The 15395-nt window shown below is 43.0% G+C and overlaps 1 protein-coding gene across 7 annotated transcripts in view; it reads right to left on the reverse strand.

The window, feature by feature from the left end:
• The window catches only part of TBC1D9 (TBC1 domain family member 9), an 83476-nt gene extending 69205 nt beyond the window's left edge, over positions 1-14271 (reverse strand). For 2 of the 7 annotated variants that reach the window (XM_042850301.2, XM_005284320.5), the window contains exon 1: positions 12831-14271. In XM_042850301.2, the coding sequence (XP_042706235.2) occupies positions 12831-13023 (193 nt within the window). In that variant the 5' untranslated portion in view covers positions 13024-14271. Of the gene's footprint in view, positions 1-33; positions 1767-12830 lie in introns of those variants that run through there. The other 5 variants (XM_065597712.1, XM_005284322.5, XM_065597715.1 and 2 more) reach the window with 5 other exon arrangements.
• Positions 14272-15395: the final 1124 nt, after the last annotated feature.

The raw sequence follows: 15395 nt of genomic DNA on the forward strand, positions 1-15395 counted from the left end.
TTTTAGTCTTCTGGCTCCCCCCCCAGACATCACCTCTCTTGGGCAGAGATTCACATCTCGCTCCCTCTGATTGGGTTTTTTCAGGCTGCACAATTCCATGCCTTCGCTGTAGCAGTGAACCAGAATGCCTAGACAGGCCAACTTCAGTGTTTTGCTTTCTCTTCAGAGAGTATAAGCAGTGTAATTGCCCACAGTTTCAAGTTACCACATAGCTCTAAGCAAGCACATTTATTAAGCTGAAAGCATTAGAGAGAAAACATTAAAAACAGTAAAAGAACCTACATGCATATTAATAAGACTACCAGAGATCACCCACCCAACTCCAACAAGGGCTCTGGTCAGCGAACAATACATCAAACCCCACAAAGGGGTTATTCTGTGGTGACAAGTTCATAACAGCTTTATCTCAGTACAAGCATCCCTCAGGAATGTGTTCGGGCTAGTCTTCACTGGCAGCGCTTTAACATGGCTTGTGTGGTCATGGCAAAGTGCTAGGAGAGAGCTCTCCCAGCACTCTAAAAAACCCACCTCCACGAGGGGCGTAGCTACCAGCACTGGTGCAGTGTCTACACTGGCACTTTACAGCGCCAAAACTTGTTGCGCTCGGGGGGTATTTTTTCATAACTCTGAGCGAGAAAGTTGCAGCGTAAATTGCCAGTGTAGACAAGCCCTACGTCTTTCCTTTATACAGCTTTGGCCTTTGATCTTCAGATTCCAGGAACAGATAATCAGCAGAAAAGGGGCCCCTCCTTAGGGCACAGCTTCAAAAGGCTGGGTACCTGTATAACTGGAGGTGGGAATTTGCATTCACCTCCCCCTAAGATTTTACCAGCAAACCACTTGACACTGTTTTTCCTAAGTCTATTCTTGTCTGACCCATTATTCAGTACAGTCCTTTGAAGTTCACACTTCCCAGTGCTCAAAAATAATACATTACCTTTGCATTCAATACAATGGACTCCAACGATACTTAAACTTAATTCAGTAAGACTTTTCAGGGCTATTGCAGGAAATTGCCCCATCTGTCACACTCCCAGTACAGTTGCTAAAGATGTAGGAAGCTCTACCAAAGAGGCTAAGGATCATGTAGGTCTGTAGAAAGAATTAACTACTTTGTCTCCCCTAGAGGCAATCTTTGATGAAGCTATGCTGATTTACACCATGACCTGGCCCTAAGAATTAAATTTTGTACAGCTTTAATAAGTTGTGAAAAGAGTTGGCCTAAAGCTTGGATATCATTAGCTAGGTTGTAAAAATAGTGACTCACAACAATAACAAAAACAAAATAGCCAAGATGTTCAGTATGAGAAGGTAATTTTATTTTCTTTAGTCACTACACTGAATCATTATTTTCCCCTACTTTTGCAAGGCAGTCCTCGTGGTTGATTAGGTAATCAACTCACTCATTTATTTTTATTACAGGAAGAGGTCCAATGACATACCTGTCAAAGGCCAGTGTAAACAACACTCAAAACTCCACAATTAATATTATGAATCAAATCTTATTTGCCTTACTCGTGTGAGTAGTTCTAGGGACTTCATTAATGACACTAGATCAGTGGTTCTCAACCAAGGGTACATGTATCCCTGGGTGTATGCAGAGGACTTCCAGGGGGTACATCAACTCATCTAGATATTTGCCTAGTTTTACAACAGGCTACATCAAAAGCACTAGCAAAGTAAATACAAACTAAAATTTGATACAATGACTTGTTATACTGCTCTGTATACATTCACTGAAATGTAAGTACAATATTTATATTCCAAATGATTTATTTGATAATTATATGGTAAAAATGAGAAAGTAAGCAATTTTTCAGTAACAGCGTGCTGTGACACTTTTGTATGTTTATGTCTGATTTTGTAAGCAAGTAGTTTTAAAGTGAGGTGATACTTGGGGGTACGCAAGAAAAATCAAACTCCTGAAAGGGGTACAGTAGTCTGGAAAGGTGGAGAGCCGCTGCACTAGATTAATAAATTGATGCCATTCTCAAAAAGTTTATTAAACTTCTACTAGCTGGAAAACCAAACATTCTAGTCTGACAATAGTGTGGACAGAGTGGTTTAAAAGCAACATCCTGTGGAGAAACCCAGCCCCGGCCACCTACAACTTTTGAGAAGCAAGGAAGGTGCTGGAATTTCTACCAGGGTGCCATTCCCACATTCTGCTCGGAGAGGAAGTGTCTCAGCAACTGGCTAGGTGGCTGATAGATATGAAGATTCTGTTTGAAGAGGACTGTGTTAACGGGAACAAGGAATCTTTCAGTTCACACCTGCAGCAGCCACAGAGCACTTTGGTGCATGGGGCTGTTCACACCCCATAGTCCAAACCCTAGGGCAGCGTACACAATCCCTTATAGAGGAAGAAACCCTTAGATTAGCAAAACCTATTTCTTCACTAACAACGTTAAAGCGCTGCCATGGCAGAGCTTTATCGTGGCTGTGTAGTCGCAGCACCAGCGCTGGGTGAGAGCTCTCCCGCTTCCACGAGGGGAGTAGCTACCAGCGCTGGTGCACTATCTACACTGCCACTTTACAGCGCTGAAACTTGCAGCACTTTTTCACACCCCGAGCGAGAAAGTTGCAGCGCTGTGAAGTGGCACTGTAGACAAGGCCTAAGGGTTTGCCTAGAAAGGAACGTTTTAGCAGTAATTATACATTTAGCTTGAATCCCTTCCCAAGCAACATCAACTAAGCCAAAAAAAAAGATATCAATACCAGAATAAAAGAGTTCACATGGGGGGGGGGTTATACAGATTTAACTATATCCATTTACATTCTTACCTTAGATTATACAAAAACCAAACCACCCCCTCCCAAACAACACATTTTTTCTAATGTAGACAAGATCTAATCCCTCCCCCCCCCCCAACCTTCTGTTTTTAAGTCTTCTACCCATATGAATACTTTCAGTGCCTGCCTCTGTTCATACCTTTTCCCCCAAGCGGTCATAATATGAAATTGACATGGCTCAACAGTTTATTCGATGACCACAGGCTTCTGAATATCCAAAACGAAATGGACTTAAGTCTAATTATTTTCACTCTGCTGCTGTTTGGCAAAGCTACTACTAAGCAGCACTGGAGCAGTCTGGCTGCAAACTGAGGAAGACAAAACTGAATTTATGTATATGACCGTCTTTGTCAATGCTAGGTGTTAAGTAGCATTTTAAAATGTATAAAAATGTTAATATTTTAAAATACCACTTGTTTCCCCAGTGTAGCCAAACCCAGAATGTGTATGCACACAATAATCGTAGATGCCTTTAAAATTATATCAAAAGGGTGTAAGAAGATCTGGTGGTTTTTCCACTGAGCCCCCAAGTATCTCCGTTTAACAGACTCTGATGGGGACATTAAGTCATGAATGATACATTAGAAGTATCTGGTCCCAGAAGAAAACCCAACAGACCTGCTAAGTTTTTTTTTTCCTTTTAAGTAAGAAGTGGGGAGGGATTGGGTGGAGGGAGTGAAGACAGAATATGGCAAAAGAGAGAATATTAGTCTGGGTGTGTGAAAGGTCACAGCTGATTAAAATCAAGGTTCCGAACACACTCATATGCCTCAAGAATATAAATGGTGACCTACATATGTGCAATTTGTTAGTTGCACAAATTGTAATTGTATTATTTTGTTTCAAGTTACATAAAGCATGAGTTCTTCATTGAAAACTATGTACCTAATGAGTTTGAATATAAAATCCTAACAGTGCTAAACAGGAATGAAAAAAGCAGGTGCAAAATCTGCAAAAGAATTAAACACCTTTCATAGAGTGAGATGACAAGTTGGACTAAAGGGTGATTTTTCAAAAAAGTTTTAAGTATCTACAAATAAAGGTTTGTAAACAATGCTTTCCTCAGCCACAAGAAATCCTTTAGCTGTACTTGGGAGGAAACTGTATTCCTTCTCCAAACTTGGGGTAACAACGTCTTGGCATAACATCAACAGTACCACATAATGGTACTGTGCAGGGTAACAATGATATTTTCATTTCATGTCACGTAAATTTGACATTCACCAACAAGAACCAGTCAACCAGTCTCTTTCCATTCCTCCTGTCCAATGTAACAACGACAATCCTCATTCCCCACCACAAAGAAATATCTGGTGAGAATAGACAATGTTACACCAGCAAATCAGCTATCTGGTGTCTACCAAGTACTAGAAAGATCTTTGGCAACATTTTCTGGACTTACAGTATTACTTCGCAGCTTGCAATGAGCGCTTTCATACATGGTGATCCAGCTGCTAGCATAAATACTTCATTTACAAAACAATTCATACCACAGACATGACTCTTGAAAATAAACACAAAATCTGCTACCTTGCCTAGGGATCCAAACATACTTTAACAAGTGGTCACTTTAAAAAGAAAAAGAAAAAAAAAAAAAAAAAAGCAACCACATTTCATATCAAGCTACCACATTTTTAGCAAAAGGAATATGCTTCTCCTCTTTTTGTTTACACAAATCAGTCATAGAAACCACAACCCCTGACTTTCTACCTGTACACTTTATACAAATGTATTTGTTTCCATTACCAATTAGAAGTGCACAATACTATTTCCCTATGATATTCTCTCCAAAATAAATCTGGCAAGCTTTGCTATAGAAGAAAGCGGATATCCGGAGACTTCTCTTTAATCTATTTGTTGTGTTAAAATTAAGCACTACATTTTAAGGAAAAAAAAACACCCAAAATCTGGTTATTTCATTTATAAATGCCTAAGGCATGCACAGGAATATTATATCAAGGATTGAGCTCTGTGCCACCATGGGGAAGATCCAAGTTCTACTTCATCTCTCAGTCTCTCGCTGCCCAAGGGTGAAAATCCCATGCAGACACTTGACCCTCACAGGGAAGGAGCACTTTGTGTTGCCCAACCACAGCCAATTTGTATCCATCTAGTTCTGGCCAAAGATCTCTTAGGTCAAGAGAACTGATTGCTGTCAAATTGGGAGAGGAATGGAAATCTGAAGTGTGGAAAAACAGAAGATGCCATAGGGATATGGGGGATCCCTACAACCATGGAGGAAGATAATACAACAAAGTTCTTTGCCATATGATTTCATTACGAACAATGTTAATCAAACACTGATTTTTTTTAAACCACAAAAATAAGCTTTTAGTTTTATCCTGAAAAATTAATGAAGTGATTCAAGATAAAGGGTGAGTTTACAGAGTGGCTATTAAAACCCAATTTACCAAAAGCCATGTCCATTTTTTCCCCTCTTATTGAAAGAAAAAAAACACCAAACAACTCATATCTTCTATTAGGGCTTGTCTGCAAACGAACATTGCAGTGGTATAATGTAAACTGATTTTTAAACCAATATAGTTACACTGGTATAAAAAACTATGTGGGCACTCTGATTTTAGTATATGAGTGCATAAAAGCAATTTTAACTAAACCAAAATAATCACCTTAAGCTAGTTATTATACTTTATTATTTTTATTGTGGTAGCTCACAGGAGCCCCAGTCAGTGTAGACATTTGGACTTGAGCTGGAGCCGGAGCGCAAAGTCTACTCTGCAATTGGAAAATCACGGGAGACGGGAGAGATTCCAGAAGACTGGAAAAGGGCAAATATAGTGCCCATCTATAAAAAGGGAAATAAAAACAACCCAGGAAACTACAGACCAGTTAGTTTAACTTCTGTGCCAGGGAAGATAATGGAGTAAGTAATTAAGGAAATCATCTGCAAACACTTGGAAGGTGGTAAGGTGATAAGGAATAGCCAGCATGGATCTGTAAAGAACAAATCATGTCAAATCAGTCTGATAGCTTTGTTTGATAGGATAACGAGTCTTGTGGACGTGGTATACCTAGACTTTAGTAAGGCATTTGATACGGTCTCATGTGATATTCTTATTGATAAACTAGGCAAATACAATTTAGATGGGGCTACTATAAAGTGGGTGCATAACTGGCTGGATAACCGTACTCAGAGAGTTGTTATTAATGGTTCCCAATCCTGCTGGAAAGGCATAACAAGTGGGGTTCCGCAGGGATCTGTTTTGGGACAAGCTCTGTTCAATATCTTCATTAACTACTTAGATATTAGCATAGAAAGTACGCTTATTAAGTTTGCAGATGATACCAAAGTGGGAAGGATTGCAACTGCTTTGGAGGACAGGGTCATAATTCAAAATGATCTGGACAAATTGGAGAAATGGTCTGAGGTAAACAGGATGAAGTTTAACAAAGACAAATGCAAAGTGCTCCACTTAGGAAGGAAAAATCAGTTTCACACATACAGAATGGGAAGAGACTGTCTAGGAAGGAGTACGGCAGAAAGGGATCTAGGGGTTATAGTGGACCACAAGCTAAATATGAGTCAACAGTAACAACAAGGAGTCTGGTGGCACCTTAAAGACTAACAGATTTATTTGGGCATAAGCTTTCGTGAGTAAAAACCTCACTTCTTCGGATGCATAGAGTGAAAGTTACAGATGCAGGCATTATATACTGACACATGGAGAGCAGGGAGTTACTTCGCAAGTGGAGAACCAGTGTTGACAGGGCCAATTCAATCAGGGTGGATGTAGTCCACTCCCAATAATAGATGAGGAGGTGTCAATTCCAGGAGAGGAAAAGCTGCTTCTGTAATGAGCCAGCCACTCCCAGTCCCTATTCAAGCCCAGATTAATGGTGTTGAATTTGCAAATGAATTTTAGTTCTGCTGTTTCTCTTTGAAGTCTGTTTCTGAAGTTTTTTTGTTCAATGATAGTGACTTTTAAATCTGTAGTTTAAGATTTAAAAGTCTTTAAATCTGGTCATTCTATTACAGATTTAAAAGTCACTGTCATTGAACAAAAAAACTTCAGAAACAGACTTCAAAGAGAAACAGCAGAACTAAAATTCATTTGCAAATTCAACACCATTAATCTGGGCTTGAATAGGGACTGGGAGTGGCTGGCTCATTACAGAAGCAGCTTTTCCTCTCCTGGAATTGACACCTCCTCATCTATTATTGGGAGTGGACTACATCCACCCTGATTGAATTGGCCCTGTCAACACTGGTTCTCCACTTGCGAAGTAACTCCCTGCTCTCCATGTGTCAGTATATAATGCCTGCATCTGTAACTTTCACTCTATGCATCCGAAGAAGTGAGGTTTTTACTCACGAAAGCTTATGCCCAAATAAATCTGTTAGTCTTTAAGGTGCCACCAGACTCCTTGTTGTTTTTGTAGATACAGACTAACACGGCTACCCCCTGATACATGAGTCAACAGTGTGATGCTGTTGCAAAAAAAAGCAAACATGATTCTGGGATGTATTAACAGGTGTGTTGTGAGCAAGACACGAGAAGTCATTCTTCCGCTCTACTCTGCGCTGGTTAGGCCTCAGCTGGAGTATTGTGTCCAGTTCTGGGCACCGCATTTCAAGAAAGATGTGGAGAAATTGGAGAGGGTCCAGAGAAGAGCAACAAGAATGATTAAAGGTCTTGAGAACATGACCTATGAAGGAAGGCTGAAAGAATTGGATTTGTTTAGTTTGGAAAAGAGAAGACTGAGAGGGGACATGATAGCAGTTTTCAGGTATCGAAAAGGGTGTTATAAGGAGGAGGGAGAAAACTTGTTCACCTTAGCCTCTAAGGATAGAGCAAGAAGCAATGGGCTTAAACTGCAGCAAGGGAGGTTTAGGTTGGACATTAGGAAAAAGTTCCTAACTGTCAGGGTGGTTAAACATTGGAATAAATTGCCTAGGGAAGTTGTGGAATCTCCATCTCTGGAGATATTTAAGAGTAGGTTAGATAAATGTCTATTAGGGATGGTCTAGCCAGTATTTGGTCCTGCCATGAGGGCAAGCGACTGGACTCGATGACCTCTCGAGGTCCATTCCAGTCCTAGAATCTATGAATTACACAGCCCCTTAGGCCGAGCCCCATGAGCCCGAGTCAGCTGACCCAAGCCAGCCTTGGGTGTCTAACTGCAATGTAAACATACTCTTTGCTAACATATAACAAAAAAAGTGATCCCTGTCCTAAAGAACTTACAATATAAGTACCAAGCTAAACCAAAAAAAGCCACTCATACCAAAATATGAGTACCAAACAGGGGTTTGCATATAGTTAACATTCACACCTTTAGTTATACTGGTGAAACTTTCTTGTGTTAACAAGTTCTTCTTCTAAATAGTTTGCAAGTCAATTGCCATTTTAAAACCTGAGGCAAAACTTCCTCATGTGCCAGTACTGGGGGAAACAGGTCAGCAGAAGTCATCACAAGAAAGAAAAACAAAAAATGTTTGCATCTTCAGGACACATTTCTGAGATAAACTGTGTCTCCTTTTTAGCGCAAAGAATGCAGATAACTCTACCATGGTGAAAACCTTAGATACACGATATTTTCAGTTGTCTTTAAGTATGAATGATTTGTTTTCCCACAGTGACCACCTCAAATTTTACAGACTGTTACATGATGCTGTATCCACTGATGGACTATATTTTAGGTCATGTAAATGGATAATCTAACCAACCTAATTTCAGTATTGTGTCACTGCAAACAGAATTATGAATGAAAGAAAATATTTCTTTAAGCAGTACCATACTGCTACTTCCACTTGCATGTTTCTTTAAACAGGGGCAGATAACTGTTCTGAGAGTACAGTACTACAGTCACAATTTCCAGGATTTCTAAAAACCAGCAAAGAGTCCTGTGGCACCTTAAAGACTAACAGATGTATTGGAGCACAAGGTTTCATGGGTGAATGCCCACTTCTTCAGATGCATGTGGGCATTCACCCACAAAAGCTTATGCTCCAATACATCTGTTAGTCTTTAAGGTGCCACAGGACTCTTTGTTGCTTTTTACAGATCCAGACTAACACGGCTACCCCTCTGATACAGGATTTCTAAGGGACTTCCCAAATGTGATCAATTTTTCAAGATACGTCCCCCTATTGACTGTGTAAAGTTTCCATGGAGACAAGGTGGGTGAGGTGATATTTTTTACTGGAGCAACTTCTATTGGAAAGAGAGACAAGCTTCCGAGCTTACACAGAGCTTTTCTTCGGGTAGTTTCAGTAGTTTTATACTCTAGATAGGGGGACATTTAGGTCTCTAAAAGCAAATTTTTTAAGAGTATTTCAGTCAGGTTTACCCAAGTATATGACAAAGTGAAGTGGTGCCAAGAGTTCTCTCAAGATATATACACTTGAAAAGTTTAATTTCCCCCTTGATGGGTTCTAGATTGCAAACAGTAAATTATACTATAAATTATTTGGAGTAAAGACTGTCATCTTCCTGAGTGGATATACAGCACCTATCACACTGGGATCTTGTTCCTGATTGAAAATTGTGAGCATTATTACTAATACTAATGATTTTATGAAGGCTATTTCTATATACAATGCATATTTGTTTAGGTATGATCCTATCAGCAAGCAGTATCCATATCACCTCAAGGAAAAGGCTACAAAAACATTTCTTGCTAAACAAAAACAAAAAAAGTCAAAAGCCTAGAGAGAATAATATTTCATGTGTGAAAAACTGCTAGCAGTAAAAGAAAAATTTAGTTATTTATTACCATTACCACATTCCCAGGTGACGTGCAATTCAAGGCAGGGTGCATATACACACAAACACACATGAACAGCAGTTTACAACAAATATATGGGACTGTATAGAACAGTTTGTCATAGAACAATATACACTATATACTGTTTATTATATACCCTGGAGTTCACATGGTCCACTTAATGGCATACAATACATCTCAAGAATCAAAACTCCAGAACAAAGGGAACATCTAACTTTTTTGAGTTATTTCTGAACTTCAGTTTCCTATCCGATAATGTGGGCCTATCGGACACCGAGAGAAGATGCGATAGCCTGGTTTACTCCAAAAGAATGGAACAGTCCTACCCCTATTCAAAGATGTAAGTATAGACTCAAAAGAATACATTTTCAGAAGTGACCTCCAAATCTGTACAGTTATATCACCACCCACAACACTGCATACACAATCGTACATATACACAGAATCCTGGATATGCATGCAGGCTGCATTTTTTTTTTTTTTTTGTAGACCAGTTGAGAATAAGGCCCCAAATGTTTGCAATAACTGTTCCTCTGATTGAAAAGATACTACAGTAACTCCTCACTTAAAGTCGTCCGGGTTAACGTTTCGTTGTTACGTTGTTGATCAATTAGGGAACATGCTCGTTTAAAGTTGTGTAATGCTCCCTTCTAACGTCCTTTGGCAGCCGCCTACTTTGTCTACTGCTTGCAGGAAAAGCAGCCCATTGCAGTTAGCTGGTGGGGGCTTTGAACCAGGGTGGATCAGCAGTCCCCCCCATCAGCTCCCCGCTCCTCTAAGTTCCCTGTGCCGCAACTGCCCAGCAGGCTATCAATTGCAGCTGTCCCTCCCCCCACTGCCATGTGCTGCTCCTGCCCTCTGCCTTGGAGCTGCTCCCTGAGACTCCTGCTTGCTGTGCGGGGGGAGGGAAGGAAGAGGGGGGCTAATGTCAGGGTGTCCCCCTTCCCCCTGCTTACCCCATCTTACATATAGTGGGGGGACACACCAGGGCTCAGGATGGAGGGAGCTTGCAGCAGCTGTAGTCTCAGCAAGCTGATCTAATTAACAAGGCAGTGTACTTAAAGGGGAAATGCAGATATCTCCCTCCATTCCTGCTGCCTTGTAGAGTGAGAGAGTTAACCCTTGAGGGCTCAGCCAATTGCCAGATCATCATTTAGCAGTAAGGGAAATACTCCACCCCCTAACTCCTCCACCTCAACCAAGTTTCACAATCATCACCACTGTGTACCAGTATTAAATTGTTTGTTTAAAACTTATACTGTGTGTGTGTGTGTGTGTGTGTGTGTGTGTGTGTGTGTGTGTGTGTGTGTATATGAGTCTTTTGTCTGAAAAAAATTTCCCTGGAACCTAACCCCCTCATTTACATTAATTTTTAGGGGGAATTGGATTCGCTTAACATAGTTTTGCTTAACATCGCATTTTTCAGGAACATAACTACAACGTTAAGTGAGGAGTTACTGTATATTATTAGGATAATGGAAAGAATCGTAAGAAGCAATCATGCAATCCATGGGATTAGAATATGTGATAAATACTTTGGCAAGTTTACGAGTAGCAGACTTCTGAGGGGATTTGTCACTCGTGTCCATAATTTCCATGAAAGGAAATGCCAGCAGCCGATATGGAGTGACTGCTGATAACTTATCATGGCCAAGGAGAAACATTTTCAGCCACTCTTTATGAAGAAAATAGGTAGGTTCAGGGGTGCTGGAACAAGTTGTATAGTGGGGGTGCTGAGAGCCATTGAACCAAACTGTAAAACCCTGTACCCTCCCCCGCAACCCTAGTCCCAACACCTATGAGTAGGTTCATCAACACACAATGCTGATGGGTGAAGAATGAACAAATATCCCTGAGCTTGTCACTACAATTGGAAAAATCACCCTGCAAAGGCACTTATCATTAGATTGTAAATTTTCAAGCAAGGACAACATACCAGGCCCAAATAAAAATGGAATTATTTAATAAAGCTACATAGAGCTTAGCACCAAAAATGCAAGCACTCCACAATATGCATTTTGACTAGTTTAGAGAAATTTTGTTTCAGCACACACGGATTAAGTGGGGGGAAAAAAACCTTAAAAGAATAAGTTTCACTTACTCAGAGATTTGTATTGATTCGGGAAGAACAGTTGGTAATAAAATTGAGTTCTACACTCCCAATTCACGTATTTTTTTAATCTAGAAAAATTCATAATTTTCAAGGCCTATCTTTTTTATGTCACACACACACACACACATCATAAGTAGGGCAGTGTTGAATCCAAATATTAAATGTATATGTTACATAACATTTAAATAAATACTATCAGGGTGAGAGGATCCCAGTAATGTAAAGCTTTCGGTGCTGATGGTAATTTATACTGGCCAAAATATACTAAATATTTAGAGAACTCATACAGTCATAATATGAATGAAAAGTTACTCTTGAGAACACATACATTATCTAGAACATCCCAAAAGGGACATACAGTAGATATTCAAAAGCAAAACTGCTCCCTTACTTCCAGATATGTATATATGACTAGGTTTTTTTTTTTTAATTAATATGTACTAATAGAAAAGCAAGCTCATCAAAATACAAGAATGTCTGCAAATTTGCACGTGAATGTATCAAGAGATCAAATACCATTATTTTGTTTTCTAGCTAATCTTATGCAATTACAGATATCACAGAAATAGTAAAGTACTAGGGACACCTTTACAGTATTTACAAATAAAGACAAATTATTTTAATACTACTCTAATACTACAGCACTCTGCTAACTGTCAAGTAGTAACCCCTCAATGACTCCACTGGAATAACATTTTCCCTGGCAGAGAAATAAGAACTCTTGGGAATGTGGTGAAAAATAGCTCCCTAATCACAAAACCTGATGATTACATTTCCCCCCAATACCATTATTTTAATTCACACAGCTCCTGTCACCTAAATTCACCCTCTCTCCCTTGACACCTCTACTATCTTATTGTTACTGATGTGGGAAATGCTTATCCTCTGACAAATCATTCACTAAACAATAACCTAACAGCAGCAGCATTGGATACATGGCTCCTGCAATTAAATAAGTGATGATAAAGCCAAAAAGAAGAGAGGCAGGAGGGGATCTGGTTTAGCTGTAGAGTCAGAAGCACTGCATGAGAGAAAAGACAGTCGGGATTTTCCCTGTTACCTGGGTCAGATACACGCACTGCCTAGGTGGGGCACGCTTCTGTTCTCAATAGTCATTATTACAACAAAATGCCAGATGCTGAGCTCAAATAAAATTAAGATTGGGCCAAATCACCTAAAGGCAAAGTAGGCTTGAAATGCAGTGTGTCGATATATAGAGAGGAACCCTCTTCTCCCTTACCAGCCAGTCCTCCGCCGCCTCCATCTCCTCCATGCCCCTTTCTCCTCTGCAGGATGAAGTAAGGGTTGGCTCTCTCCGTGACCCACAGGGCGTTTGCCAGCAGCACCTCCCCGGGGTTCACCCACATGCTCCCGGCAGAGACAAAAGGCAGCTTGATGTGGCTGGTTTTGAAGGATTAAATCATTCACGGTGCGGTGGGGCCAGGAGGATGCTGGCGAAACGCAGGTCACATTAACGCGCCGTCCGACCCAGCTGAGAGACAACAAAGCCCCAGAGCGAGCGAGCTAGCCAGGGGGACAGAAAGGAAGCAGCGACCTCTCTGTGACCCCCCACCGCCTATCCACCCACCGGAGCCCGGCCGGTGATACACCGGCCGCTCCCGATCAGCGCTGTCACAATCCTACAGCAAAGGCAGCAGCAGGGAGAGGCGGCGGTGGCAGGATCAGCAACGCAGCGATGAGAACAGCAGTGACATCAGCACCAGCGGCCGCGGAGCCCAGCCGCGCTGCCTCCCCTCGCCCAGCCCTGCCTGCGCCATGCACCAGGCACCCTCGCAGGCAGCAGCGCCAGGGGAAGGCTCCGATTGCAGAAGTGACGGGCGCCCTCCCCACCCGCAATAAAAGGACAGGCTCAGAGGCGACTCGTACACAGTGGGCACAGCACCACAGCTGCTACTCTAATCCCCAGGGCACACCCCTAGTCTCAAAACATACAGGGGCACGCCAGCCAATAAGCCTGGACTGGGCTGCACAAGAATCCCAAGAGAGAGACCGTCAGATGTCGGGCGGCTGAAACAGCCCTGAGCACGCTCAGCTAGCTGGGAGGAGCACTCAGAGCTCCGCGGATCCCTTAGGGGACAGGCAGCGCCCTCTCCATCCCACACAGCTCATGCATTCACTTCACTGCCACCAGCAAGCGGTGTATTCGTTGCTGCGCAAGTAGGCAGGTGACAGGGCTAGCGCCCCACCCGAGCAGCGCAGCTCCCTTTGAGCACACACAGCGCACATGCACCCGCCCCAAACCCTGGCACGCACCCAGAGGTGCCCTGGGCAGAGCTCCACAGAACAGCACTACCCTCCTCGTAGGCGGCACTCATGCTCCGGAGCAGGCGCCAGGCACAGGCGCGCAACGAGCTACTCTCAGTGTTAAATGCACCAGAAGGGCCCCCGCGGCCCCGAACCGCCCCGCGCGCGCTGGGGAGAGGCGCGCGCTGCGGGCTCCCAGCCCCGACCCGCCTGGCCGCTCCTATGGGAAGGACTGGCACAGCGCCTCCCCCTGCACCTGCCAGCTGCACGCGCCCGCGCGCGCCCCCTCTCTGCCCCGGCGCAGCGGCGTCTCTGGCCGTGGAAGGTGCGTCAAGGTTCTAAGTGGGCGGAGCGGACGCAGCAGCGACCAGCCCAAAATTCTATTATGGGCGTTTCTTGCTTCCTGCAATCCCAAGCGCCAATCACGCGGCGCACCTGTCATTGCGCCCAGCAGCCAGGGAGGCTCGGCTCGCACCATCTCGCTCCTGCTGGCGGACAAAAGCCGCCTGAGTAGCACTGGGAAATGTCTCCTAAATGTAGCTCACGTTCCCATCCCATCCTTGCTCCTCCCTCCGGCGTGCGGAGTGTGGAACTGGCTTCATAACACCCCAGGAACTCAACACAACAACGGTGCCTACAGCCAGGGCCGGCTTTAGGAAGTGCGGGGCCCGATTCGAACAGTTTCGATGGGGCCCCGACAGGGATGACTAAAAAAAAAAAACCATGTTAAAAAAAACACGTGGGGCTTGTACTCACCGGGCCGCACTCCTAGTCTTTGGCGGCGGGTCCTTCACTCGCTCCGGGTATTCGGCGGCACTGAAGGACCCACCGCCAAAGTGCCGCCAAAGACCCGGAGCGAGTGAAGGACCCGCTGCCAAAGATCTGGAGCGCCGCCGGGTGAGTAAAAATTAAAAAGGTGCCTCTAGCCAGGGAAGGGATTCTCTGCCACTTGCCCCCCACTCTGGGCGACCCTGCCACTGGGCGCGGGGCCCTCTTAAGCGCGGGGCCCGATTCGGGGGAATTGGTGGAATTGGCCTAAAGCCGGCCCTGCCTACAGCAGCCACCACTGGTTATGTGGTGGATTGGGGGCACTTGATCTGTACACTGCAGGACCCCAAGTAACACTGATCTGTTTGTGTAAAGCTACAACTGGGGTCGGCAACCTTTCAGAAGTGATGTGCCAAGTTTTCATTTCTTCACTCTAATTTAAGGTTTCGCATGCCAGTAATACATTTTAACGTTTTTAGAAGGTCTTTCTATAAGTCTATAATATATAACTAAACTATTGTTGTATGTAAAGTAAATAAGGTTTTTAAAATGTTTAAGAAACTTTATTTAAAATTAAATTAAAATGCAGTACCACCCTGGACCTGGGCAGGGTGAGTGCCACTGAAAATTGGTACGCGTGCCATAGGTTGCCTACCCTGGGCGACAAAATTGTGGGGATAAAGACTTTACCTTTTCCTACAGCTGC

This window comes from Chrysemys picta, chromosome 5 (genome assembly GCF_011386835.1).
Source record: "Chrysemys picta bellii isolate R12L10 chromosome 5, ASM1138683v2, whole genome shotgun sequence".
Taxonomy (NCBI): Eukaryota; Metazoa; Chordata; order Testudines; family Emydidae; genus Chrysemys; species Chrysemys picta.